The sequence below is a fragment of the Meleagris gallopavo genome, chromosome 4, assembly GCF_905368555.1.
Source record: "Meleagris gallopavo chromosome 4, MGAL_WU_HG_1.1, whole genome shotgun sequence".
Lineage (NCBI taxonomy): Eukaryota > Metazoa > Chordata > Aves > Galliformes > Phasianidae > Meleagris > Meleagris gallopavo.
The window spans coordinates 4,434,911-4,462,867 of NC_139407.1; the positions used below are offsets into that span (position 1 = coordinate 4,434,911).

At 37.7% G+C, this 27,957-nt stretch overlaps 1 protein-coding gene across 4 annotated transcripts in view; it reads left to right on the forward strand.

Annotated features, from left to right (window-relative positions):
* Window positions 1–27,957, forward strand: part of TLL1 (tolloid like 1) — a 132,242-nt gene that overhangs the window by 82,326 nt on the left and 21,959 nt on the right. For all 4 annotated transcript variants that reach the window (XM_085222038.1, XM_085222039.1, XM_085222040.1 and 1 more), the window contains 7 exons: window positions 4,158–4,273; window positions 12,346–12,448; window positions 14,303–14,419; window positions 15,455–15,600; window positions 21,041–21,236; window positions 23,155–23,280; window positions 26,244–26,404. In XM_085222038.1, coding sequence (XP_085078164.1) covers window positions 4,158–4,273; window positions 12,346–12,448; window positions 14,303–14,419; window positions 15,455–15,600; window positions 21,041–21,236; window positions 23,155–23,280; window positions 26,244–26,404 — 965 coding nt within the window. The remainder of the gene's footprint in view (window positions 1–4,157; window positions 4,274–12,345; window positions 12,449–14,302; window positions 14,420–15,454; window positions 15,601–21,040; window positions 21,237–23,154; window positions 23,281–26,243; window positions 26,405–27,957) is intronic.

A 27,957-nucleotide genomic window follows, 5' to 3' on the forward strand; every position in this document is an offset into this window, starting at 1 on the left:
AATTTGCAGTACTGGTGAACGCGTTTCAGAGGGATAACAAAAATGATGAGTGGTTGCAAGATCAGGCTCCTTTTCTGTGCTCCACTTTGGCAAACTTTGGGATACAACATTCATTTTCTAGCCTTACTTTGGTGAGCCAGATTGTAAAAGAGGGTTTTGAGAGAAAGAGGGAGAAAAAGGCTGAAGGTTTTGATACAAGTTTTAAGTGCTATACTCTCTAACCACATTTTTTCAATTTATTTTTTTAGTTACTGAATAACACATGACACAAAGTTAAAAACCACCACCAAGACGACACTCAGTAAGGAAAGCAACTCTGCAAGTTCAGTATTTGTGATCTAATAAACGTTTCAGCAAATAGCAAGGCTGATAGTTCAGACACTGTGCTTTTGATTTCGTGAAACATAACATGATTTACAGTTTACAGCAGTAACATTCATGACAGTGTTTTTGGAGATGTGCTGTGTCTCCTGTTTCAGACAAAATATGTTAATCATTGTGTCTGCCTATGATAGCACAGCAGCGAATATTTCAAACATAAATAATATCTGCATTTTTTTTCACATGTTCAGTTTTTTTTACTTTAAATGTAATACCGTGAAAATACAGAAAATAGTGAGTCGAATCAGGGTTTTCTTAGATGAAAAATGTTGCAGTATTGTGCATGTTTCATTTGGAGTTCCAGATGCTCCTACAAGTAGCTTCTGGCTGGGGAAGCATGAACATAAAGCTGAGCTTGGGGATGCTGGAGAAAAAAGCTGATCAGCTCAGTAGTGAGGCAGCTGAGCCTCCTCAATAGCTTTAACTAGGCAGGATAGGTCAGGGTCATTTGTCAGAAAAGGACTTAGTGACTGAGAAATGGATTTGAGGTCAGTGAAGCTGTCTTTCATGAGCTGAGTGTCAAGACTCAATGGTCTATGAACAGCAGGTTTGATTTGTTTTTACGTTTTTCTTACGATGCTGCGTGCATTGGCCAGATGAGAGTGGTGGTGTACTGGCTGCATAGTTAAACACTGGCAGGCTTCAGTAGTGGAAATAGCTCTCTGTAATATAATCCTGGTGTCTGCATCTATTCCTAGTCTTTACAAAGAGGAGAAAAATATTTTCCCTTTCATTACCACAGGAAGGCCCATCAGAAGACGAGGCTTCTCAAGCTGTAGATTGGCTTTTGGTTGGAGTGTGTATGGGGGGGATAGTTGAAGTGCCATTTCTGTAAGTGATCTGGACTAGCAAAAGTTGAAAATGCAGTCAATTTCTTTTGCATGAAACATGCTAAAACTAGATCTGAGGAAAATTAAATAAATGGCCATTACTCTCTTACTCTGCCTTCCTTTCTTAATGTGGAACTACAGAATCGTAGAATCTTAATGATTCTACGATTCATTAAGGTTGGAAAAGACCACTAAGATCATCCAGTCCAACTCCAGCCCACCCCCACCAGGCCCTCCAACCAGTGTCACTCAGTTCCACATCTACCCATTTCTTGGACACCTCCAGGGGCAGTGACTCCATCACCTCCCTGGGCAGCCTGTGCCACTGCACCACCACTCTTCCTGTGAAGAAATTTTAAGAAATTTTTCCTAATACCCAGCCTTAACCTGAGTCCATTGCAAATGGATTGTAGCTCACTAAAATACATAGAATATACTATTTTATAAACTTAATCACAAATAATGCAGTTGTACAGTCCAGTTGCAGAGATAAACCTTAAATTATTTAATGATAAGATTTTAACTGTTTTAATAATCATGGACCCATTGTAGAGAAATGTGCTTTTAAGCAGGAAGTACCCAAATATCAACTTATCAACAACAGCTCTGAAAGCCAGCCTGGTACTCTGATCCCACAGATAATTAATTCAGCTATTGATTAGTATGAGTTGTTCTTGTCACATATCCCTTGAGTAACCAGGAATTTTTAATTAAATGGTAAATACTGTGAAATATATTAAGTCTAACCTTATTTTATAACTTCTGCTTGTGTTGATTCTTAGTAGAAGTGATCCAATTAAATTCTTTCTTATGTTTGCCTTATGTTTAGAAATTTTCTGAAAATTTTGATTTAATAGGGAGCTCCCAGGCATTTAATATGAATAGAAGTTAAATCACTGAGTGAGCTAGCTTTGTGCTATATAGCTTTGTTCTTCAGTTCTTACAAAAGGGAAATGTTCAGCGGCAGCTACTTGAAGTACACAGTTTGGTGTCTGTATACAAGTTCTCTGTATGGAACACAGCAAAAATAATCCCGCAGTCTGTATGACTGAGAGGAATTCTGAACTGTTTTCAAAGGTATTTTTCTCTGTTAGTATACTTTTATAAAATGAGTAATTTAAGGACTGTAACATAAGGGCTAGTTATGCCAGGATCTTCAGATATGATCTGAAGTGGTCTTGTGTAGAGTTGGACTCGATGATCCCTATGGGTCCCTTCCAACTCAGGGTATCCTATGATTCTTCCTTCTGCCCTTTTACTAACTGCAGGGCTGGATTTAAGCTGACTGTATTCCTTTTGAGAGTACCTTGATGGAGCATAGCCTCCCTGAAGCCATGCATGGCGTGGGGGAAGAATGAGAGAAGGGTTCTTTGTGCAGTGAGCAGAGCATTTGGACTCAGTGTCTCTTTGGGTTCTGCTTTCCTCTGCTCTGTTATAGCTGTTTTACTCCTGGCCTTCTCTTAGGTGCTTTACATATTCATTGTAAGCTATGATACAGCTCAGTAGCTCTCAGGGAACCCAGTACAGCACTCTGTAATTTATTCAAGTTTTCATTAATTGCCATTTGAAAAATAAATTGCGGTTAATTATGGGAAGGTTTTATATAGAAATAATTATTTAGCACTGAATACCTTTTGTATATATGTCATTTCCTGTGGATGCCTACAATTTTGAAGAGAAAAAAACATTCTTTTTTTTTTTTTTAATGAGGGGAAGAAACTTTTTTCTTTCGTTTCATTTCTGAAGGACATGGTGACAGTAACTTCAGCTATTAAATTTTTGGGAGGCTGTGCCAATCTTTTTCTTTCCTCACAATAACCATGTCAGTGTCAGAGAGCATATTTAATGCCTTGAATGTAGCTTATGCCTGATATTACAGTGTCGTTGTCAGATTACATCTTAGAAGCATTTTAACACGACAGCCCTTACAGCTGCATTGTCTCTTTGTCATAAACAATCTTTTGTCCCCTTTTATTTAAAGATTTTCCAGACCATTTATAATTCATTGAGATTTTGATGATACATTGGTTCACCTGCTGGCAGTGGTAGTGCTGTAATTTGAAAGCACTGAAGATCTGATTACGCTGTCAGTCACGGGATAATTCTCTCCAGTTCACGTCTTATATCACACCTGCAGATCAGCAGGTGAAACAACTTGATTGATGGTCAAAAAGATGACTGACTGAGGTGTGACATCCCACCAGAATCAGTTTTAATGGGAGAGAAGAGTAGGAGCTTCTAATGATGTGTTTTAGCGTGAAGGGGAATTACTGATCAGTCAGCCAGCAGATTGTAGCATGATTGACAGGTGAGATAGGAGTGCTAAAAGCTTTAAAAAGAAGGAATACAAAATCTTTTGGTCTTTTAGGACTTTACGTTTGCTTTGCTTTATTACCCTCACCTCTGCAAGTCATTGTTGCAAGAGATTCTGTTGAGTGTAAGATTTAAGTTTTCTATGCCAATATAATTGTGCGATTTCAGGTAAGAGCAGTCTCTCATGTGGGCGAAGTACTGAAATAAATGGAGCCACTGATGAAATTGCAATGTGGTGCCAATCATGCTGTGCCAGTTTTTGTTGTGGTTTTGTTTTAGCTCATAAAGGATGTGCCTGAGGGTGGGGCTAAATTTTTTCTTCTGCAAAATAAAGTTACACGTATAATTTTGCAGTTGACTGGCAGCAGTGACATTTTTAAGACTGCTCTAATTTTGGTTAAGTCAGCAGACAGTACACAAGTGAAGCAGTTCGTGGAATAAAAGCATCCTGTGTAAAATGGAATGAACGTCAGATTGGCTTAAAATCTCTGTTTTGAATAAATCATAAAATAACTACTCTGCTTTCCATTCTGCATCTGCAGTAAGTTAAATGGGTTCTAAATAGATATTGGAAGGTTTTTCTCTCTTAGGCACATTCAATTTCATATTTTTACTGTATTTTGATTCTTTCAGCCTGTGGAGAAACACTGCAGGAATCTACAGGCAACTTTTCTTCTCCAGGATTTCCAAACGGTTATCCTTCCTACACACACTGCATATGGCGAATCTCTGTGACCCCAGGGGAAAAGGTATTTTAACATTCTCTCTCAGCTAAAGGTAGATACTATTTTTAGAACAAAATTTTGTCTTTGTCCAGTTTTTCATTTACACTTAAAGCTTGCGTGATAGCTGAAAATGATGGTAAGCTGTAGAGCAGTGTTTTGGATGGGATTGTAAAAGATCTGCCATTGACTTGACTGTGGTCTATGGGATTAGAAATGCACTTTCATCCATTTGGTGGCTTTCTGTGTGAAATGAAATTCTGATTTCAATCTGCTATGTGTTTGCATCCTGAGACCCCCTTCAAAACTGGTTTCCAGTGCAGCTGGTCCTTCAGCGTAGAGATGGAAAAGGTAGTGAAGGCTCCTGGATGGGCTCTTCTGCAGTATGGGCTGGGGCAAGTTGGGCTGCCTGGGGATGGGAACTCCTTTCTGTACCGAAAGAGATCTTCTGAAAGCTACCTAAAGGAAACAGTTTCATGCTAGATATTCTCCTGTGTCATTCTGGTGCACGTTCTTTTAATTTCCAGATGTCAGTGTCAGGAAAATGCAGCCCTCCCCCCAAAAATATATATACATATAAAGAGATTGGCCTGGGGAGAGCAGTTACGTGGGGAAAGAAGTGTGCCATGCTACTGAAAGCAAAACCTGTTCTTCTTGTGTATGCTAGCTGAATCTTGTTTTAAATTATTGGCTCAAATATTAGCCTGCTTCAGAATAAATAAGGATAGAGAGAGGAATGGCATGTTTCACCTGTGATAAACTATGCAGGAATAAATAAATACATTTCTTTACTAGAAGCAGTAGCAAATATTAGGCAAATACAACTTTAAAGCCTGAAATACAGGACTCTGCATTAGTGTCAATACTGGAAACTCCAAAGAGGAGAACACAGCGTTTGCCCCAAGATACTCAGTTTTCCCACTAGCACTGGACATAGTTTTTCCCCAGCTGGATTTCTTTCAGGTTAGGGTCCTGGAAGACACCAAGAATATGTGTCCCTGATCTGCTAATATATTCTGAGGAGCTGTAAAAGCATTTGCCAGTATGAAGGATGGGAGCAAAGTCATTTGGAATGCATTCGCCCTCCTCTGGGCAGGATCCAGAGACAGGAGGAAAAATAAACATGCTCAGAGGGTGTGGGTGGCTCTGCAGGTTAGCAGGGAAAAACAAATGAAAAGATGAATAAGAAGAAGGTTGCACAAAAGATGCAAATTTATCTGGATAGGTAATTTTATATCCCCATTATTTGTGTTGCTTCTTAGACACTGCGTATTGACAACCAAAGTGGCTTAGGTTTCTTTCCTTTTTCTCAGTTAAAAAAAAATTAAAGTATTCATCTACAGTTACTATTGGCTTCTGGAAATAATTTTCATGTATGGATGGAAAATACGTGTAAAATTTATAACATACTCAGAACTTTGTGCAAAAGTAGTTGTGGACATCAGTGCAACTGTAATACAGTTGTAATACTATTATCATGTCTTGAGATTGGAACCACTACTGGAGCTGTACGAGCTTAAGCCTCTCTCTCAAAATCAACAGTGTAAGGAGACCAGCTCCCTTAGCATTCTAGCCTCCCCTCCAATGGATAAAACGATGAAATCTTGTTTTCTAGTTGCCGTCTGACGTGATATGTCCTGTCTGTAGGGCACTGTTCTGACCTCAAGCTCTCATAGTCTCCACAGAATTCAGCAAGAATGACGTAAATTCTATTTGTGCTAGTTCCAAAAAATCTGTTTTGTCAGTGCTATTCCCACAGGAATAGCATCTTATTTGAAATAAAGGATACTATTTGCAGCAAGTACTTGATGTGAATATCAGATAGCAGAAAAGAGATATTAATGTTAATTAATGCATGTAGCACAATACCTTGAACACATGTATTGTGCTTGATCACAAGTTTTCTCAGCAAATGTTTGGTAACATTAACGTTATGAAGGGAAATAGATGTATATTTAAATTTATATCTTCTTTTGTTTGCTGTTTTGACCCTAGCAGATCTCAGAAATATTGCATGGGGGTTAGAGTATGTACAAGTACATCACATCATGTTCTGAAATGTCAGTGAGCACTTTAGTCACCTAAAAATAAACTGAAAAAGCATCGGACCAGATTGTCTAGCTCTTGTCTCTTATTTACTGAGATTTAACACTGTACTGTTTGAGCATAGTTTAAAGGGCTCTATTCTATCCATGCTGCTTGCTATAAGTAGAGGCACCTCTGATCTTTGGCAGGAAATTCAAAGAAGGATGGGATTGCAGTAGTATACAGTGGCTGCAGCAATCAATTGTTTTATTGATAGAGGTCATAAACTGCCAGCCCAATCTAAAATACGTCCCTATGACTAAAACAAGGCGGTTCATTCAGCCTGTACTTTTTCCAAAGATTTAAGACTGCATAGTAAACAGCTGTATGTGCTGCCAGCTGTACACAGTATATGTATAGAAAGAAAAATCTCTCTGGAAGGATGGTGCTTTTAACACTGTACGCCCTCAGCCAGAGCAAATATCTCCTTCTGGTGCGGAGAGATATTTTTGACACGAGGCATTTCAACTGTGCCAGTGCTTTTCTGTATCTGTCCCCTTTCAATTAGCTACATTAGCTTCTATTTTTTCATTAACTTTTACAATTAATGATGAGAGAGGACAGATAAGTCCTTGGTTGAAATGGAAAAAATTCCACAGGAGAAAATTTACTTTGTACTACTTAGTGTTTGCTATATATCCTAGGCAATAGGAGGTATGATAGTCTCCTTGAAGGGGCAGTAGTACAATTAAATCAATTGTGTAATCAGTAATTCTTTAATTGTGCTGACTAGCACTCTCTGATTGCCATTCATATGAAGACTTTCAGCTGTCTGTTCCTTTGAGGAAACTCTACGTTGTCTTTAGCTCTTTTAAATACTTTCCAGAACTGTAGAATAGAATTTTATATATTCTTGTTTGGTTGCTGACCAGAAATCATGCTGTGACATGCTGAGGGTTCTGCTTATGTACAGTTGATGAATTCTGGTTAATGTTAAGGAATTGCTGTATCATCAAATACTTTGGCATGTCAGAGTCAGAAAAAGCTGTGAAGATTGTTTCATATGGTTTGGGAGAGAGAGAGAGAGACTGTTAAGGAGGCTCAACAAATTTTAATGGATCGTGTTCAGTAGCTCTTTGGGATAGTGACACGATCTCACCTAAGTAACATCAACCTTTTCCCAATTCTGTCCTGGTGCCTAAGTTTTGGAGGGAGGCAGATTTGCTAACAGAAAACAGGGAAAGGTGATGTTTCATTTGTGAGCTGAAAAATGGAAAACTTACAGCCGGACTGGTCAGAGACCTCCAGATTGTAAACATCTGAGCCACTGGAGGAGGAATAGGATGTGACTTCCGTGATCTGCTTCCAACAAAACCAGTTGGGTTAGCTTAAGCAGCCATGGGAGGCAGTCTGACCTTAACCTAGCTGTCTGTGTCTGATTAGAGAAAAATACTCCCCCTTGTGAAAGCCTCTGCCTGCACTGCTGGGTTGAGGTTGGCATGGGTGGAAGAGGACAGCAGACTGCTAAGGGCAGTAGAATCTGCAGAATACGTACCCACAGAATTACAAATACAGAATTACCTACTTGCGTTCAGAGAAACTCAGGAGAAAAAGAAGGTAATAGCTTGGAAGGAATCTGAACTGCAAATGGATGAGCCAAGAAGAAGAAACATTTTGTGAGGCCTTTATTTAAAAGATAGATTAAAAAGGAAACAAGGAATTGGCTGACGGAGTTGCCAACCCACTCCCTATGATATTTGAAAAGTCATGGCAATCAGGTGAAGTCCCAGGTGACTGGAAGAAAGGTAACATCATACCCATTTTTAAAAAGGGCAAAGAAGATGACCTTAAGAACTATTAGTCTCACCCCTGTGCCAAGGCAGATCATGGAACAGATTCTTCTGGAAGTGATGCTAATGCAAATGAAAGTCAGGGAGGCGATATGGGAGAACCAGAGCGGCCTATCATTATCCAGAGGGGAGCTACAGGAAAGAAGGGGACAGACTTGTTAGCAGGGTCTGTGATGATAGAACAAGAGGACATGGTTTCGACCTCAAAGAAGGTAGATTTAGTTTAGATATAAGAGAAAAATCTCTTACAGTGAGGGAGTTGAGGCACTGAAACAGGTTACCTAGTGTTGTGGTTCATGCTCCATCCCTGGAAACTTTCAAGGTGGGGCTGGATAAAGCCCTGGGCAGCCTGATGGAGCTGTGGTGTCTCTGTTCATTACAGGGAAGTTGGGCTACATGGCCTTTAGAGGTCCCTTCCAACTCTAAGAATTCTATGATTCTGTGATTTAAAGGATAGACAAACTTGCTTTGTGAATGAGGGAATAATATACAGGATGCCTCTGCCACTCATTAACAGAGGTAGATTTAAATAGCACTTGGATATTGGAGAGAAAAATGAAGCAGAGGGAGGCACACAAATGATTGTACTTTTAGCTGGATCTGTGTGTTTTTTGTGCTAACTAATATGGTAAGTAAATGGTTTGGGATGCTGATAATACCAGTACATGTTGTCCGAGTTGTAAAGGCAAAATCCTCTGGGGGGTTAGACATCAGGGAAAGCTACGAGAAGTTTGAGGGGTGTATTGGTAGCCAAAGGGAAGGAGATGAGCTGTGAGGTTCCTTTTTGGGAGACAATAGAAGTCTGCATCCAGGGAATTTGATGAAACAGAAGGTGTAGACTGAAAGAAACATACAAAGATGTTGATAGCCCATCTACACTAGCCTAGTAAATGCCAACTGAGGGGTTCAGCTAATGCTTTGACACATGCTATTTTGAGACCTACAAAAAAGCACAGTGATCTGGAAGCTGAATGTTTGTAGAATGATTTCTGTCAAATATCATAGTAACAGTGGAATGAAAAAGACTTCGATTTTTCAGTATTTTTTAAAGCATAATTCTCCACCAAGGGCCTAGTGAAAAACTGGTGAATGGAGAAAAAAAAAAAAGAAAACTATCCAAAGAAAGACATAGCTTAAGAGATGTATTTAAGATAGAGGCTATTAGAAACACAGGGTATAGTACTTGATCTGCTGGCAGTGCATCTGGAGTGTGTTACCTGAATCACGTGAGTTAGCCCTCTGCCATTGAAGTTTGTTCTGCTTAACCTGAATAGGTACATCTGAAATGGGAAAACAGTATTGAAGTCTAGTTCACAGAACCTGCAGAGGCACAGGACATCTCGAGTCAAGTCTTGGATGTCTCAATGGTACATGTTCTAGGAGTTAAACAATGACAATGAGGATGATTTACTTACTGGCTTTCATTAAAAAGATAAATAAACAAACAAACAGCCCTCCTCTCCCCCACAGGGAAAACTTTCTCCTTGTTCCCTCTGAATTTCTTACCTGCTCTAGCTTTTAATAGCTCTGATTTACTTGCTGTAGCTTCTGTAAGAAAACTCTAATTGTTATAATTCACCAAATGATTAAACATGTGAGCATTTCATTCTTTCTTAATCCCAATTTTGAGCACATCTCATATCTACATAAGACAAGATACTATTATTCAAAACTGTTTTGTTTTGTTTGTTTCTTTTTCATTAGGGTTTTATTAGCTCTGTTTTTCAAAGTTCAGGGAAGGGAAATCTATACCCAAAGCCAAGCAATATGAATATTGGAATATTGCTCAGAAGGAAAACATCTATTTCTGAAAACTTTTCAGTATAAGGAATGCATATATATAATTTTAAATATGTTCATTTCTATTGTGGTTATTACAGATACAGAGAGAAGAGGTTACACAGCAATTGTGTTTGATTTCAGATCAGTCCATTTTTGTCTTGAATCTCTGAATGGAAGCCTACAATATCATGACTATTCATTGTTATGGGTCTTTATGATCCAGAGGGCCAATACCAGTTCTGGAGATAAGTTATTATATATTATGTAATGTCTAAATGTTGTGGAGTTTCCAAAGTGTCAAACTAACATCAAAGCATACGTTCTCTGCTTAAAAATGTGAGACTAAGAGAGCAGACTTAATTTTTTGCATCTGCTACCCTGAAAATGTTCCAAAGCAGCCTGCAGGATGTTCCCAGGAAGAACACAGTGCTAGAGGCAGACTGTGGTTTAAGCAACCTTCTTGGAGACTTTGTGGTTGTGGTAGCATGTTGTGGGTATAAACATTTGGTCTTATTCAATCATCAGAACAGGTATCCATTTATTCAGTGCTATCCTGATGGTCCTTGGCATGCTTCATGGCTCATACCTTCATCCCACAAGGCTGCAGCTGCCAATGCTAATGTGCCTCACTGTATGGGAGTTCTGCCTATTGGGATTTATGTGCAGCTTCACAGATGTTCTCTGTTACCTTTTGCATCAACGTAGTAAAGGTGAAAGCTGCACGTGAGCTTGGTTTTCCACCCAAACAGAATGCAGCCAGCATTTCTGTGATGGTGGAAGATACAGTATGGCTTTTAAGATATTCAGAAGCTTTTTCCGTTCTCTGTGGAAAGCAAAAGAGATTTTTGAGACTGTAACTGAATGTGCGTGCACTCTCTTGTTTGTGAAAAGTAAGTTAAAGCAAACCCACTGGTAGTTCAGTGCTAAGGCATGTAGGGTTTTGCTATGGAAGATTATACCTCCATTAATGTTGTTTGGGGAGGAACTTCAGCCTCAACACTCCATTCTCTAACCTGCACAACCACACCACTGGATTTATGTGAGCTTTAAATGAGCTTCCTCCGATAGCTGTTTTTCTTTTGAGAATTTAACAGTCTGAAAATTTTTTGCCTTTCTTGCCTTAATATTGTAACACGTCATTTTCTTTGGAGAGACGCGTGGTTCTTTCAGAAAAGATGGAAGAAAAGCATCCAGTATGGCTATCTGTGCCCATTATTACGATGCTATATTTCCCTCCCTGCCTCTGGACAAGGGGTAAATTCCTATCCTGCCAGTTGACACACAAGCTGCTTCATAGGCTGCCATGGAGATATATTTTTGCTCTCTGAGGTATTTGCTGCTGTGCGGCAATTCCTAGTTGCTTTATAATAGCAGGTTTCAATTGTGAGCTCCCTGGATCAAACCTAAAAATAGAACCACTTAATGCTCATCAGTGAGTAAAGAAGATTTTCATAGTTAGTCTGAAATATTTATTAATGTATACTGAGGAAATGTTCTCAAAGAAGATGTGTTCTTTTTCCAATATACTTAAATCCAATTAAAGGATATGAATTGGAAATGATTTCATAATACATAATATGAATGATTCTTAATCTTCGTATTTTAACTTATCCTTGAAATTGTAGGGCATAAAGCTGACAGTGTCCCAGTCAGTTGGAGCCCAGCCTGTAGGTAGTGTGAACCTATGATCAGACTAAAACCTACTTCTTTGTTAAAAGTGTAACTTTATGGTGGTTTAAGATGAGTATTTTTAAAACAAAGTGAGATAATGTGATGGTCTACAGTACTCCTGATATTATGTATTGAAAATATGCCCACTTTCAGATATGCTCAGTAAAAATTGAATTCCAATTCCAGATAATGCAAAGATCTCTGTTTTAAAAGCTGTACTGTAGTTTCATTACAAGTCTGAGTGAAAAGGGAAAATATGTACCATTTCTTTCAATTTTTTTTTTCTTTAAAAAAAAAAATTTTTTTTTAATGGTCCACCATCCTCAATATATAAGTTCCCTGAAAGTAAAAAATGTCAAAATTGTTGTTGAACAGAAACACACATTAACCAACAAAACAAACAAACAAAAATTTTACACCTGTCTTTGCAGCTTATAATCATAGAATGGAATGGAAAATGGACTGGCAAGAGAATTGTCAAATGATATACTTAAAATCATATTGCTATGTTCTCAAATTCCTATTTTTCGGTGAAATCCTCCTTGTAAGCAACTAAGTTTGTCTTGTATGTTCTCAACTATGTGAAATTATAGAAAATTTTTAATATTCCCATAAATTTTTACTTACTATAAGAAATAATTGAAATTAATTATCTAAGCAGTTGAGATCCTATTAAGGATGGCCACTGGCTTCAGATCTGCAGATTGCTGTTGGGATTGTTTTCCAGTATGAACCGTATGTTGTTTACTGACATGTTCTCCTCTGGTTTAGATTGTCTTAAACTTCACCACGATGGACCTGTACAAAAGCAGTCTCTGTTGGTACGACTATATTGAAGTAAGAGATGGCTACTGGAGAAAATCACCTCTGCTTGGTATGCAATTTGTGAATGCTGCACTGACTTACCATGCTCATACAGTTCAGTGGACTTACTGCTTGCAGTTGTAGCTGTAATACCCTTGTGAGTTAGTTTTAGCTTCCTAGAACGTACGTAAGGTGGGAAAGGAACAAACACTCTCAAATACCTTGTTTACGTGACTTCAAATCTCAAGTGTTCCCTACAATCAGCTGTTGTCAGTACACGTACTATGTTGCATGCTTCATGTGTGGAAAGAAGAAAACTACAAAACATGCAACTTTTTGCTTTGCTTATGGGTGTTCTCATAGATGTTTTACAGAAATGTGGAAGTAGCATCATTACAGAGCTGCAGCGCATTTGACGGGGAATCCATAGAGCATGTGATGAGCACATGCAAAGTGGGTGTGAACACCCACTGTCAATTTGTACTTACCAGCTCTGTACTTGTGCTTTTGAAATTATAAATAGGTTACTCTTGCATATTCTTTGCTTCTTCAGTGCAAAAGCAGTGAAGAACATGCAAAACAATAATGACTTAAGTCTTGAGAGTTTAGGTAATGTGTGGGAAGCTGCAGGTATCTTTTTGTTAATTCAGAGGGTTGGTGGGGAGATTACGTGCTCCATCATGCTGCCATTAGATCTAAACCTACTGTGTCCACATCTTTGCTTTACTCTTGAATTTAAAAAAACAATAACAAACAAAAAAAAAACAGATGGCTATTGATTAATTTCAACTTCAGATAGCATGTAGTTTATACGAAGCACCCAAATCTCAACTTCTACATATTGGGAATCAAAGTCTAGGTCAGAATTCTTCCAAGGGATAAAATACTAATTTTGAACTTCATTTCAGTGATTTTATTATTTTTTATTTTTAAATGAATATCAGTATATATGATTCTGTAAGCTTTCTTTCATGCTGCCCAAGTGATTTCTGTATATGTTACCATCTCACCTGTGGGTTGTGTACTAGTCCTTTTCTCTGGACAGTATGACTTAAAATAGCAAAGCCTTTATTTTTAAATTGTCAAAGAAGGATAAATTTTCCCCATCATAACTGGACCTTTCCTTGTTAGTTCCATAGACTTAGAATAAATAACACTAGTTGAATCCAGAGACTACATTAGACATTCTGTGGACTTCAACAATTGAATCTGGGGGTTTCAGACTGTAAGAAACATGAGTCTCCAACTTCTTGAGTCAGGTTTGTTGTTGTTTTTAGAATTAAGACTAAAATATTTGTTTGCATCTTCACAACCACAATTTAAAAACAACTGTAGAAAGATAAAATGGAAGTAGATACAGAGGAAAGAATTTTAATGGTAGTGCCTCTTTTTATTTTTATTTTTATTTTTTTTATTTTAAAGAAAAGAGAAAACAATACCAAACAGTAATTAATTACCCTTTCTCTATCACCTAGATAAATGGAGATTTCACCTACCTAGGCTGAAATAAGAGGATAACATAGTCCAGGGTCATTTGGATTTTAGTTTTTAAATCTCTGAGACACGATGAGCAGCATTACTGTGACCTGGATGTTACACCCTTTCATGGTTAGCACTTACTCTGCCCTTCCAGAATGCCCGGGTCTGTGTACATAGGAACAATCTATAACAATCATTTTTCAACTTAATTCCCTCGAGTTTTTCTACTTTGACTTGTTAGCCTGACAGCAATGAAACACTTCATAATAAAATCTTTAGTGTATTTAGGTCCTAATGGGCAGAAACACGTGTGCTCGGCCATAAGTGTGTGAATAGTTCCACTGAGCTGGTTATGTTACTCATGTTCTCTAATGTTAAACACATGTGTAAATGTTTGCAGCGTTTGAGGCAGAAGAAAATGCAGTTACTGGTTGCATGTTTTTAGGCAGGTTTTGTGGTGACAAACTGCCAGAAGTCCTCGCGTCCTCTGACAGCAGGATGTGGATTGAATTCCGTAGCAGCAGCAACTGGGTTGGAAAAGGCTTTGCAGCAGTTTATGAAGGTGAGTGTCTGACAGCACTAAAAAATGACCTGCTTCTGGATGCCTTTGGAAAAAAGTAAATATATGTATATTTACACATATGCATACATATAGTCAGAAATAGTAATACGAAATTGGTGTTTTAATACTGAAAGGGAGTAGAATACGTCAAATTGGTAGATGAGACATTTTGAAACATCCTGGGATCAGATGTCAGATGACCTCTTTTTCACGGACATCACTGATAGTTTTTGTAATAATTTTTGCCTGTTCTTTACTTAACTAAATATTCGTGTTCTTGTGCTCAGTGTGTGGAAATAATTATTTGAGTACTTTCTATTCATTCTTCAGAAAATCTGACTAAAGTTTTCCATATGCTCTGGGATAACTTAATAAAGAGGTACTCCCACACACTGAGTGTATTATGAAGTCTACATTCACCTGTTTAAAATAGAGCCTGCTTTCTTAAATATTGAATCCACGGTAGTAAACCCTAGGATTAGATTCCTGTTTACAGCTCTCCGTGTGGCTATCGGTATGGATCCTGAGAAAGTGCATTTACTTTTCATGCAAATGTTTGTTATTAATATGAAATATTATTTCAAATTTAGTATAAACTTGTAGTGATAATCTGTCGGCCAAAATGTCTGGACTATTATAAAATATAAGGTTTCTTTTTTATCTTTCTCTTTCTAAAGGTTAGTAAATGCTAATGGAGAAGGTATATTAAATATATTTTGAACGTGAACAAAAAGTAAACATCATTTTGACCATTGAATTATATTCTATAAAATATATAGGTTCAGATAGATTACCAGTGATTTCAAAGTCTTCTTCAACATTATAAACACATTTAGCACTACTAGAAATGGTGATCTACAGCATTCGCTAACTGAAATATGTATTGTAGACTAAGTGTTAATAATTTGTCCTTGCTAGATTTATAAACATTTTCTTCTCATTAGTTTTAAAAAGAAGAGGGACGTAAAAATGTCAGTTTGGGTGTTGGGAACTATAAATGTCATTATTGACTTTGAATTTCATGCTTTTTACCAGCGATCTGTGGAGGTGAAATCCACAAAAACGAAGGCCAGATCCAGTCTCCCAATTACCCTGATGACTACAGACCGATGAAGGAATGCGTGTGGAAAATAACAGTGTCTGAAAACTACAATGTAGGATTAACCTTTCAAGCATTTGAGGTAAACTGATTTAACCTAACTCAGAAAACCATCTAGTGGATAAATGGCAGTGACGTTAAAGTGAAATCCTTTTAAACCTGTTAGGGAATTCATGAATTCTCCACGATAAAAAACATCCAGAATCCAATTCAGCTCTCCATGAGACCTTCCTTTTTTTGCAGAAGTTTTCAAGAAGATTAAAGGTCTTTATATTATCTATGCTATTTCAGTTGGAATGTTTCAAGTGCTGGCAATTGTTGCAGTTTAACAAATACGTAATCCAGTTCAGCAAGTCTGCTTTAATATCCCATTAAATAATAGGGATTTTGTATCTTTGCTGAATCTTATTTTTAAAAAAGAAACCTTGAAAGAAAACATTGGGATGTTTGGCTTCTGGTTTTTTTTGTTTTTTTTTTAAAGCAAAAAAAGCAAAATATTATATTAAAAATATATGTCTACTTAGGTTCAGTCTTTAAATGTATATTTAGAAGGGGAAGAAAACAAGTCTGTGGTGAGTCATATCTGTGTGCCTTTATAATACATCTTTCCATGTGAATATCGCTAAACAGTGGTAAATAACAAGAACAAAAATGACAAACAATATTCATGCATTTTTAGAAAAATATATGTACATACACACTGTTTTGAAGTGTGTAGATAGATTTAGTAATATGATTGTGGTCTCGTCTAGTGCAGGCAAGGTGAGCTCTTCCTCCCCAAAGATCCTTTCAAACGCTGTTCACAGATGTTCTTCCTTCTGCTTGTATGGAACTTGCTGTATTCCTGTTTGTCTTTGTTCCACTTTGTCCTGTTGCTGTACACCACTGAAAAGAGTCTGGCCTCATTTGCTTGGCTTTCTTTTAAGCACTAACCTTACGTGGTTTACTGACAAATATGGAGCCTTACTAATCTGACATTGTTGCTCAGTATTTTTTATTGTAATCGCGACGGAAGTGACACTGTGTAGGAGATTTCTGAAGCATGACCTGCATGCAGATGCTTAGAGTTGATCTACGTGCATGTTACATTATTACTTGCACTGACTGTAGTTCAATTTCATCTATACAGGGAAAATGAGAGCAGCCTTTTAGTAGTGGTTAAGGCTGCAGTATGATCTGTTGCATTGCTGTTCTCCTGCAGACTTTAGAATTTAGACCCACCTCACTAGAGGTGAGTCATGAGCTGACTGTACTCCTCATAAGAAGAAAGAAATTGGGCAGTATAGTTGGTGATAGTCTCAGTCAAAAGGGAGGTAGCACCTCTGCTAGATGTGTTTTGAAGTGTGTCCCAAGTAAGGACTTGAAAGGCACACACTTTTCTGACATGTCAATCCAGAGCAGCAAGATGCCCTTGAGCGCCAAATGAGGAGCTCTGGAAGGGCCTAGGAGTTCTATTACATATATCTATCTTTCCTGTGTTTCTTTGTGGCTGTTCCACAGGACTGCCTGCAAAGAATTGGAGTTGTTTTGGAAAATGGAGTGAAGTGCCCTGCCTAGACATTCATTGTCAGGACTGATTTCCATTTCAGGTCCAAGCACAGGAACGTAGGTGTTCTCTGTTTTGGTACTAAGTCCCTCTCTGGACTGAATCCTTGGTGAGCTGCCCAGTAAAACATAAAGCTGTTTGAAAATCGCAGTTCTTTGTGCCAGCTTAGATCAAAAAAAAGTAAATGTCAGGCCAAAGAGTTATTGCAGTGTGTTTGTGAGAAAATCACTTCTCTGTCCTTTGAAAGGTACACTTAAGTATGAGGAATTCTCATTATCCATATGTAATGCTAGAAAAAATAACTGTATAAATAACCTCCACACTGAAATGAAAGCACTGGGGAAATTGAGAATTTCAAACTGCATCAGTGAGTCATCCTGTTTTGCCTGCTGTGGGCAATGCGTTTTTCCACCAAGTGTGGGATTACCTCCTCTTTCTTGGCTGCCTGGGGGGCAGCTCCAGTACCTGTGTGATACCAGAGATGTGAGGACTGGTAACTCCATTTTTTAATTTTTATTTTATTTTTTGCTCTTCGTTGTTACAGCCTCCTTTATTATACTGCTGTCTGAAAATGAGTGGTCCTTGTGTTTGTCTTTTTAAAGGACTTGTGTTGTCAAACACCAACAATCTAAGACAATCCAGAAGGTTTGTAGGGTTGAGCCATATTAAACTTCCTTGTGTGAGTGGCCCTGTTTAAATCCGTACATATAATGTTCATTATTTTTATGGGAATAAAATGCATATAATCTCCTGAAGGAGTGATGTTGAAAGTTCCACTAGACATACATCCCACCTTTTCTGACAGAAGTCCATTATCTGAGTAAGATATGTATACCTGAACTGGAGTTTGGCTGTATCAACAAAAAAATTAGTAATGAAAAAACAATTTCACCTGAACTGTGATTGATTGCTTTCAAATTTGCTCTTCAAATCTTTATCTTTTGATAAAATCTTTTTGTTATTGTGTTTTTGTTTTTTTTTTTCCCAAAGCTGGAATGATGTGAAAGAAATTTCTTTTCCTTGTGAGAATGGATGTTGAAAAGTTACCTAGCTTTCCATTTAATCAGGAGATTTCTCATTGTTTTCTTGTGCTTATGGGCCTGACTTAGGAATTTTTTTCAATGTAATTCACTAATGCTATTCAAATTCTGGGTTTCTTCCAAATTCTGGAGATCCAATGGTACCTTTCGTTCTCTTTAAAGAACTGCATTTTTCTATTAAAACCTGTTTGTTTTTGCTTTTTTCTTGCTAACATTTTGCATGGTTTTTTTTTTCTCATCCACATGAAACTTTAAACTTGTGAAATGTTATTGCTCCAGTAAATAAGTATCACCAGATCATTCCAATTACAGCTAAGCTTACTGGCTGTCCTGTCATTAACGTGGGAAGATTTCCTACCGTTGTAAAAGGAAGAATGAAAAAACTTCTGAAAGTGTAATAGAACTTTATGAGGCAGTGTTCCCAATATTGCTTTACAACAATATTGTAAAACATGAGGTTTGCACGGGTAAAAGCTGCCTTTACTTACCAGCCTAAAAGCCACTTATCATTTCTCAGAAACACTATTCTTATCTTTGAATTTATATATAGCTATTTAACCTCTTAATGTATTAATAATAATGGCATCATTTGAAGTAGTAGTACTCTAAAAATAAATTATTATGGTAGAATGGCCACCACTTTGAATCGTTTTATTAGAAATCAATAGCACTCTGTAAGTCAGTTGATTTTTGTAGTCTTTAAAAGCTTACTCACTGTTATACAAAATGGATTTGTAGCATTTTTCTTCTGCCAAAAATAAGGAGTGATTCTCAGGAAAAAAAAAAAAAAAAAAAAAAAGCTCTAACATTTTACCTCAGTTTGGTACATGAAACTCAGAGCTACACTTGGCCTTTAAAAATAATAATTTCCATACTGCCCCGTAGAACATGGGAAACGTGGAAAAAAACAGATGTTAATTAAAAGTTTGAGTCGTGTAAAGTCCACAGACATGTGGGGGAAAGTACACAATTCCTTCTTTGATTTTAATGGGCTTTGTGCCAGGTCACTTCTTTCTACATTGGAGTGCAGTATGGATTGTTTTTTTTTTGTTGGTTTTTTTTTTGGAGATTATAAGGCAAGTTGGATATGATGTCATGCATTTATTGAGATGAATGAAAATTTGCAATCTGTATTACAACGTCAAGGACTTACCAGTGCTCAGGTAGACACATGTCTGAGCACATTAGTTGCAAACAGCTGCCACTGAAGTCAGTAAGAGGTAGTTCCACCCTAAATCACTGGGGCTTTTCTCATTTCTCTAATTCTGGCCCAAAGTAACTCTTGAGCAAATAACTGAAAAATTACAGCAAAAGGCAATACGGTTTGTGCCAGAGAAATGAGTGGGAGAAAATTACTTGAAGAATTGGAAAGCTGGAAAGAAGACAGAGAAAATTTGTGTGTAAGAGCCATATTTTGATGGCATTAAAATGAAATAAAATCAAACAACTCCTCCTCCTAGACTTCCCTCTTACATAAAGGAAGCAGCATTCCTAATGTGCTAAATGAAAGCTCCTTAGTCTGTGTTGGTTACTGAGCTTAGAGGTAGTCATAATGCTCAACCGGAACAGAGTGGCACCAACAATTAGTACTGAATGTGCACCTATTGTTTAAGTAAAGTATTAGATGTTGGTTTTTCTGGGCTTAGTATGAATTGATTGTTGTCCTTTTAACAGAGCTGAGATGTGTTGAATTCAACACATCTTCTCCAATCCCTTCTTCCTCCCTGACTGTTCTCTCTATGCCCTAAACATATCCCACCATTCAGCCACTTGGTTGAACAATTGTTCCTGTGGAGGATTTAGTTTTGAGCACTTGGATTTAGGTAATGCTTTCATAGCTGAGGTGCTATATTAATTGAGTAGCATGAAGTAAATGACCCAGATCAAGAGGATTTTCAAATCTGTTGGAAAATATTTCTGTCACAAAGACGGGCATAATTATTATTTAGGCTTCAGATAGGATTCCATTCAGTCTGCTTTTGCTTTCTCTGTTGCAACAATTCCTCCGATTGACTCTGAAGATACTATTATGTAAAGAACTTAAGACTTACCCAAGTAGAAGTAGGCCACTGGCATGCTAGTGTGTGCTTGGCTATCCTCTGGCAGGTTGTTTAAACAAAAGGTGCATTTTCAGTTGTTCTGGTTTCAGTACTTTGCTCTTACAATATTAAAAAAGATGAACTTTTTGACTCTGGAATTAAGACAAAGTTACCTGAAATCAGGAATCATGCAACAGAAACCAAATTCTTTGGCTGCAGAAAAATTACAATGATATTTTTTGTCATCAGTTCTATTGGCTGGTAAGTAGCTGATAATTGTAAGTGTATTTGGGTCTAATTGTTCAAATGCTTCAAACTCTTCATTCACTGTGATTTTTTTTCAACTGCCCTGCAAAATCCGTGGGTACTGACAAATGCAACATTTTTCACTGTGTTTACAATAAAGAAAGAAAATAAAATATTAATCTCCATCTAAAGTTGGCAATCTCTAAAAGTCTTTTCATATTAATAAAAATGACCTTTATAACATTTCGAAACCAACTGATATTTCTGACCTGCTTAGTTGTTGAATCATTAACATTGTGTACTTGCATGTACATGAGAAAAGAAGAATTTACTTGCACTCAGAGCAACAGGAATTTGGCAGAACATTGGGAAGCCTAGAGATGGGCTTGTCTCTTAATTACTTTGTCCCGTTTAGATTGTTGTATCCTATGTAACAATCTCAAGTTTTTCTTCTTGTTAAAAAAAAAAAAGAAAAAAAAAGTATTTTAAACAGTCTAGTGATTCTGCTTCTTTTCACCACCCTCCTAGTGTTTGAATCACAAAATATTTTATAAAATTTTCTATTCTATTACATGACTGATAGTTTATACTTATGGTCAAGTTGAAAAAAATCCCTTCAAAAATCTTTTTTTTTTTTTTTTTTTTTAACAGATTGAAAGACATGACAACTGTGCATATGACTACTTGGAAATTCGAGATGGAGTGAATGAAAACAGTCCTTTGATTGGTCACTTCTGTGGTTATGACAAGCCAGAAGACATTAGATCTACCTCTAATACTCTGTGGATGAAGTTTGTTTCTGATGGAACAGTTAACAAAGCAGGATTTGCAGCTAACTTTTTTAAAGGTAAATGTTAAAGCTTGTTTTCAGACCTGTGAACTTCTTATCGTTTGCCTGTTCAAAGAAGGGCAGCAAAGCTGGTGAAGTGTCTGGAGCAAAAGTCTTATGGGGAGCAGCTGAGGTAACTGGGATTGTTCAGTCTGGAGAAGAGGAGGCTCAGGGAAGATCTTACTGCTTTCTGTAAGGAGATTGTGGAGTGGTGGGGGTCAGCCTTTTCTCACAGATAACAGCAATGTAATGAGAGATAATGGCCTCAAGTTGCTCCAGGGGAGGATCAGGTTGGATATTAGGAAAAGTTTCTTCTTAGGAGAGTGATGAGGCATCAGCACAGACTGCACAAGGAGATGTTGGACTGTCCCTGGGTGTGTTGAAGAATCATGGAGCTGTGGCACTGAGGAACATGACAAGTAGAAATGGTGGGAATGGGTTGGAGTTGGGCTGGATGATCTTAGAGGTCTTTCCAATTGTAATTATTCTATGAGTCTGTGTGTTTTATCCTTGTACCAAAAAAAAAAAAAAAATTATAATAGGATTCAAAAAAATATTTTTTAATCTGTTTTTATCATATCATATCATAGGATGGCTTGGGTTGAAAGGGACCAAAATGATCATCTAGTTTCAACCTACCTGCTATGTGTAGGGTCACCATCCACCAGACCAGGCTACCCAGTTTTCTACTTAAAACTGTTCTGTAATATCTTTTTTTAACCTGGACATGCAATTTTTATTTAAAAAAAAAAAAAAATAATTAAAATACGTACAAAGAATGAAGGCAACATATTCAGTCCAACTACCTGCTTTCTTCAGATTAAAAAAAATCAACTTGATTTGGAAGCACTTTGAAACATTTCTGTTCTTGCAAAATACATTCGTTGGGCTAATCGTATTATCAAATATAAAATTAAATAATATAATCATAATAGAGATGACTGGGTCTTTTCTACTAAAATTGTTTTCTTTGAATCTACATGTTTCTTCAAGCTATTCTGCAGTATTAGGCTGCATTATCAGCTTATTATTGTCTATCAACAAAAAAAAAGAACTGAGAAACCACGGCGTGACTGGTGGCCTCAGTGTCTGTCTCTAGTTTGTGGAGTTCCTGCTCTGTTCTACCTAAGGCACAGTGAAAGGCAACAGCAGCTAGTGGGCCATGCTAGCCCCTAAAATACAAGTCACGTCACAAGGAAAGCCTTTTTGCTCCCCTGCAAAGCCACAAGCTGGGGATTTTCTTATTCTGTTGATGGTTTTCACTCTAGAGAATTAAAACTTTGAAGGCTATAGACATAAGGGTGGGAACTCTGTTTTACTCTTCAGGAATTACTTGTCTCAAGATTGTAAGGAAATAATATTTCAACATCTGAGGAATATTTTTAAAATGAACCTCATGGGTGTACTTCACAGCTAGTACAGACAATACACTGTTCTCTTCCCTCCCCCGCCTTGGTGTATCTTGTTCACTTTAATATCGGTAGAATGAAAACCTGGGATTTGAGGATTCTGTTAATCTGTTTTTGAGTATGAATTCAGGATAATGCACAAATTGATTCTGTGGAAGATAAAGTGCCCTTCAAGTGACCCTGCTCTGGATTTTCAGTCTTTCTTTGAATACTTTATACAACCTTTAGATTAATGCTGCCTAAATGATTGTGTGTTGCCAACAAAGTGCTTATAAACTAGATCTGCAGCTGTCAGTAGGTATTGTAAAAAAGCAAAGCAAAACAATTACACAAAAATACACATTCTTATTTTCTCCATTACAGGTCTCCTTAGTGTTTGAAAGTGCTCTAGTCAACATCCACGGTGTGTTTTGTAGCACACCTTATAATGGCGTGTATTACAGCTTTCGGGGTTAGTACTGATCCACCACTTAGAGCTGAGAAAAGTAATTATTTAACACATTTTTCATTCTTCCCTGTCTTGGCAGAGGAAGATGAATGTGCCAAACCTGACAATGGAGGCTGTGAGCAGCGCTGTGTTAACACTCTGGGCAGTTACCAGTGCGCCTGTGATCCTGGCTATGAACTCGGTCCCGACAAAAAGAGCTGTGAAGGTACAGTCTGTTGCTATGCTCTCAGGTATTGAAGCTCCAGGCTTTTGATCATTCACCTTTCGGATGCTCTCTCCTAGCAATGTAAGGTCTGTGGAGCAAGCCTGGAAAACCAGGGCTGCCGTGAAAGCAATGGTACTGGGGTTATGTCTCTCCATAGCAATCATCTTCCGTTGGATTGCTGTCACTAACTTAATGTTTCAGGTTTTCCTGGTAGTCAATTGGAAACATTGCAAATAACTTCATGCTTTTCCCAACTTCATGTTATATTATTTATCCTCATTAAATCAAAGTCTCCCATTGTGTGCAAAGAGAGAATTATCAGCAGAGCAATGTGCTGCTGTCAGGAACTTGAATGATCCCTCTGACAGCCTCTGACTGCAGTAGATTCTTTATTCTAGCAGGATCCTTTATTCCAGCACAAAACTCAGAGAAATCCTCACCGCTGCCAGTCTGATCATTGACTTTTCTGGCAGGATCCTGAAACTCAGAGAAATCTTCCATAATACTAGTCAGATTTTTGGGCTTTTATTGCTGGAAAAAAAAATTCTACATTTCAGAGATGAATGAAGTTTGCTTAGGTAATCATTTGGAGAAATAAAAACCTGATAAATTGAAGTTGGAGTAAACAATGGATTGAACTGAGATAAGTTTTGCTTCATATACGTTTTTCCTATGAAAGGAAAGAAGCAAAAGCTGTTGATCATTTCGCAGCAATTATTGTTTGGATTTTCACTCATAAACACGAATACATTCAGGGATTGCATGGGTTATTCTTATCTGAATTCATCTATTTGTGTTTCAGGGGTGAATAGATTTTGAAAATTGGAGTGCTCTGTGTTATGGTTTCCTTCAGATACGATTCACTGCTCTCTATTTATTTTCCAATTACCTGGCTTTCACTCATGATTTGTCACAATTTGGGGTAGTTTTGCTTGGATTCTTTGCATTTATTGTTCTGCTTTTGATCGTTGATTGTTTTTTGTGTGTGAGGCAGAGATAGACCTTGACTATAGCCACATTAGTCTGAAGGTGTTACTAAGCTGATTGTTGGTTGTTGTTTTTTTTTTCCCCTCCTTAAATTTAATAGTGAGCATATGGGAAAAATAAGTTATTTCAGAATGTCTGGTGTACTGAAATGGCTGCATATTAGTCAGCATGCAGAAAATAAGGTTAATCTAGCAGAGGCATGAAGATAGAGGTGGGCCCTTTGATCATCAGTCCAAATTTATGGAAGGAATTTGGCTTAGTCTGTCTAATGATCTGAGTCCAAACATTAGGGAAGATTACCCATCCTTCAGAAAACTCTTTCTTCTTCCTCCTATAGAGAAGGAGTAATTCCTCAGCACACAAACAGGAAAAAGGAGGAATCATGCTAAATAGTGCAGCGTAGCATGGAGCAAAATCCCCAAGCTATCCCTAGAAGTGTAAATGCATTTGTTCCACATGATGTATTACTTACCATCAGTAGATGCTCACTGGGATTAGTGAATTAAAGTCACTATGTTGTCACAGTCAGCATTACATCCTAGAGTACAGTTTGGAAATTTGTGGGGTGCCTCAGCCTGTTTTAATTCACATATGATGCCAGAGTAGAAGCCTTCAACTCAAACTCTGCCCAGTGCTTCACTGTGGTGTTTGACATGCCCAGAAAATTGCTTCATGCTGTTCAATCCAAATCTCCCCTGCTGGCAGCATATTGGATGGCTTTAAGAGTTTTTCAGTACTTTCATATTTCCCTCCACTGCCTCAAGGAGCAATATAGCGATACTGAAAAACAGAAACTGAAAGCCAGTAGTCTGATGTACTCTTTGCATAGACTAGATGATTTTGGGAGCAGATATGTTATCTAACTGCAGTTTGAAACCTGTGCCAGGTCTGTTTTGATACACCGAATCGTGACCTATGGTCTTCGCTCCCCCAACCTTGGCTAGATTACGGTTAAAGGTACAACAATAAGTCTTCTGCATGGGAAACGAGATGCCAGCGGGAAGTCTGGGTTGCCCATCTGTGTTCTAACACAGAAACTCAAGAGTTCTCCCAGGCATGTTAGTGTTGATGAAGTGTGTGAGTCATCAGGTAGCTGACAGGTGTTGGTTTTCAGTATGCTCAAGAAAGTGCTGAGCATTAGCACACAGCGATTGAAAGAAGGAAGAACTTCCACCCAGCAGCTCCTCAGAAATTTTTGTGGATGGTTTTCAGTGTTGTCATGGTCCCGTGATAGTATGAATGGAACTGAATATTGTTGAGAGCCCCTGTGAATCCCATTACATTTTTTTCAACATTTTTTGCTCAGATGGAAAAGATTAATATGCCTATCTTTTGCTATCTGAACTGCATTCACACATGCTCTACAGTATTGTTCTGTTGTATAGGGATGACTAATTTACAATTGCATTCCAAATAGATATTTTCTGTGTTATTTGAACATCTGTATCTCAGCAAACGTAATTATATCTGAAGAGTACATCATTGCTGTCCTAAAGAAATGACCATACCTTGTAGGTTATCGGGAGGCACGTATGTCAGCTGAAAGAGGTTGGGCAGATTCTGGATCAGTAATCAATAAAAGAAGCCAGGGCAATGTGAACTGCATCTTGAGTAGTCTGTCTGTAAGAAAAGGGTGATCAAGGTCCTGAGGAGAGAAGTGAGGTCAGAGGACTTGCATGGGAAAGGCTGTGAGAGAATAACCAGAGTCTCTGGAGGGAAGGGAAAAGAATGAATATGATAAAGCCATGTGTAGTCTTGAAACTTATCTCTGTCCACAAACCTGCAAGCTGTTCAAGATAGGGGGCTGTCTCTTTCTCTTTGTTTGCACCAAGCGTGATAAAACAAGATTCTGATTAGTCTGTCTGGGCATTACAGCAGTGTAAATAATGAGAGGACTGAATCTGCTCAGTGTGCTTCTGTTTACAGTAAAACACAGTTTCATTCCAGAAATGATGCTCTCCCTTTTCATTTTACAGCTGCTTGTGGAGGACTTCTGACAAAGCTAAATGGGACTATAACCACACCAGGGTGGCCCAAAGAATATCCTCCAAACAAAAACTGTGTGTGGCAGGTGGTTGCCCCAACGCAGTACCGAATTTCAATGAAGTTTGAGTTTTTTGAGTTAGAAGGCAATGAAGTGAGTAACTGTGAACAAAAAGCTGCACAATCTGTTATACGCTAAACAGTTTAATGAGCTTTCAGAAATAAATAGATATTGCCTTGTAAAACCCTCACTTAACTGTTCATACACTGACAATAACCATAGATATTCTTGGTTTTGTTCTGGGACTGTTTCTGGGTTCTTTCAAAACAAACATGGAGAGAATATCTTTCTTTTACGTATCAACTGAATGTATATGTATTATAAGAAATTTAGAAGAAATGTTCTCTGCTGAGTCTCAGCTGACTTTTTTTTTTTATCAACAAAGTAAAACAGAACAAATGTCTGAGACGTATTGGAAAGAATTCAAGACAAGAAAATCTGGAGAAACCAAATCATCTTTACAGACTATGACTACAAAGGTTATACATAAGGTTTGGTTAGCAACAGAGCCAGGGAACATTTAAATCACTTGCAAGCCTCTCAGGGGTGAATGTTTTACAAGGAACAGTACTCAAAATAAGGCATAATGGAGTAACAACGCTGTTTGAAGAATGCCATTTTTCTCCAAGTGAATCTGGATTGGGTCTACTTAGTAGATGTACTTTGAAAAAATAACAGCACAACTGCAGTGTTTCTGCACAAGGCTCTGTTAGCAGCAAGTCACATGCCAGCTTCTACCACTGGGCTGGACTCTTTCCAAGCATCTTGTCATTGCAGACCAGGAGCATGCAGTGCTTGCTGGAGGTGGCACCCACCAAGCAGGGAAGCCTAGGGAGTCCCTAAATCCTTTCTCATCCCAGGGGAGAGGGACAGAGCAGAGATTGCTGTGTGGGAAGTGCTGCTCCTTCTAGCTTCAGGCAAAACAGTGGGCATGTTGCAGGACTTACTGGGTATCTAGAAGTATGGGTTTCACATCAGTGTTTAGACTCTGCTTCCTAGGCTTGGCTCTGTTATACAATCAAATTCCCTTGCTATGCTCATACATTTTTTTCTGCAATTTCTTAATACTTAAGCCAGATTTGCCAGCAAGGTGCAAGAGGTTTTATCTGCTTTCTAAGGTTACGCAGGACATGCAAACTCTGCAGATATGAACAATACATAAATACATGTTTTTCAAAGTTTATAGCTTTGTTTTGACCCTCTCCAGTGGTACTAAATCGACTTTAGCTTACATTGTTAACTAGCAGTACGTTCATCTGTGAAAATCAGAAGAAACATACATAATAAATGGGAGATTCAGACATTTTCAGAGTGCAGACTTAATGTCTGCCTGTATACATTTAGCAAATGCTTCAATTTTGTTGTTGTTTTAAGAGCTCCATGAAGTACCAGTATTAAAATTCTAATCTTTTGCATTTACATTTTTCAATTTTAATTTTGCTTTTAATTCTATTTGTATTTTATATAGGGCTGTAAAAAGGCCCAAAAAACCAATCTCAAATTACGTTGCATTTTTAATCTAAACCCATAAGAGCATCAAAGTTCATCACTGGTATACTGTTGAAATTATAGACATTGTGACTTATATCTGAAAGTGGTAGGCATTATTATTATTTATCCTACAATTAATATGAATCAATATATAA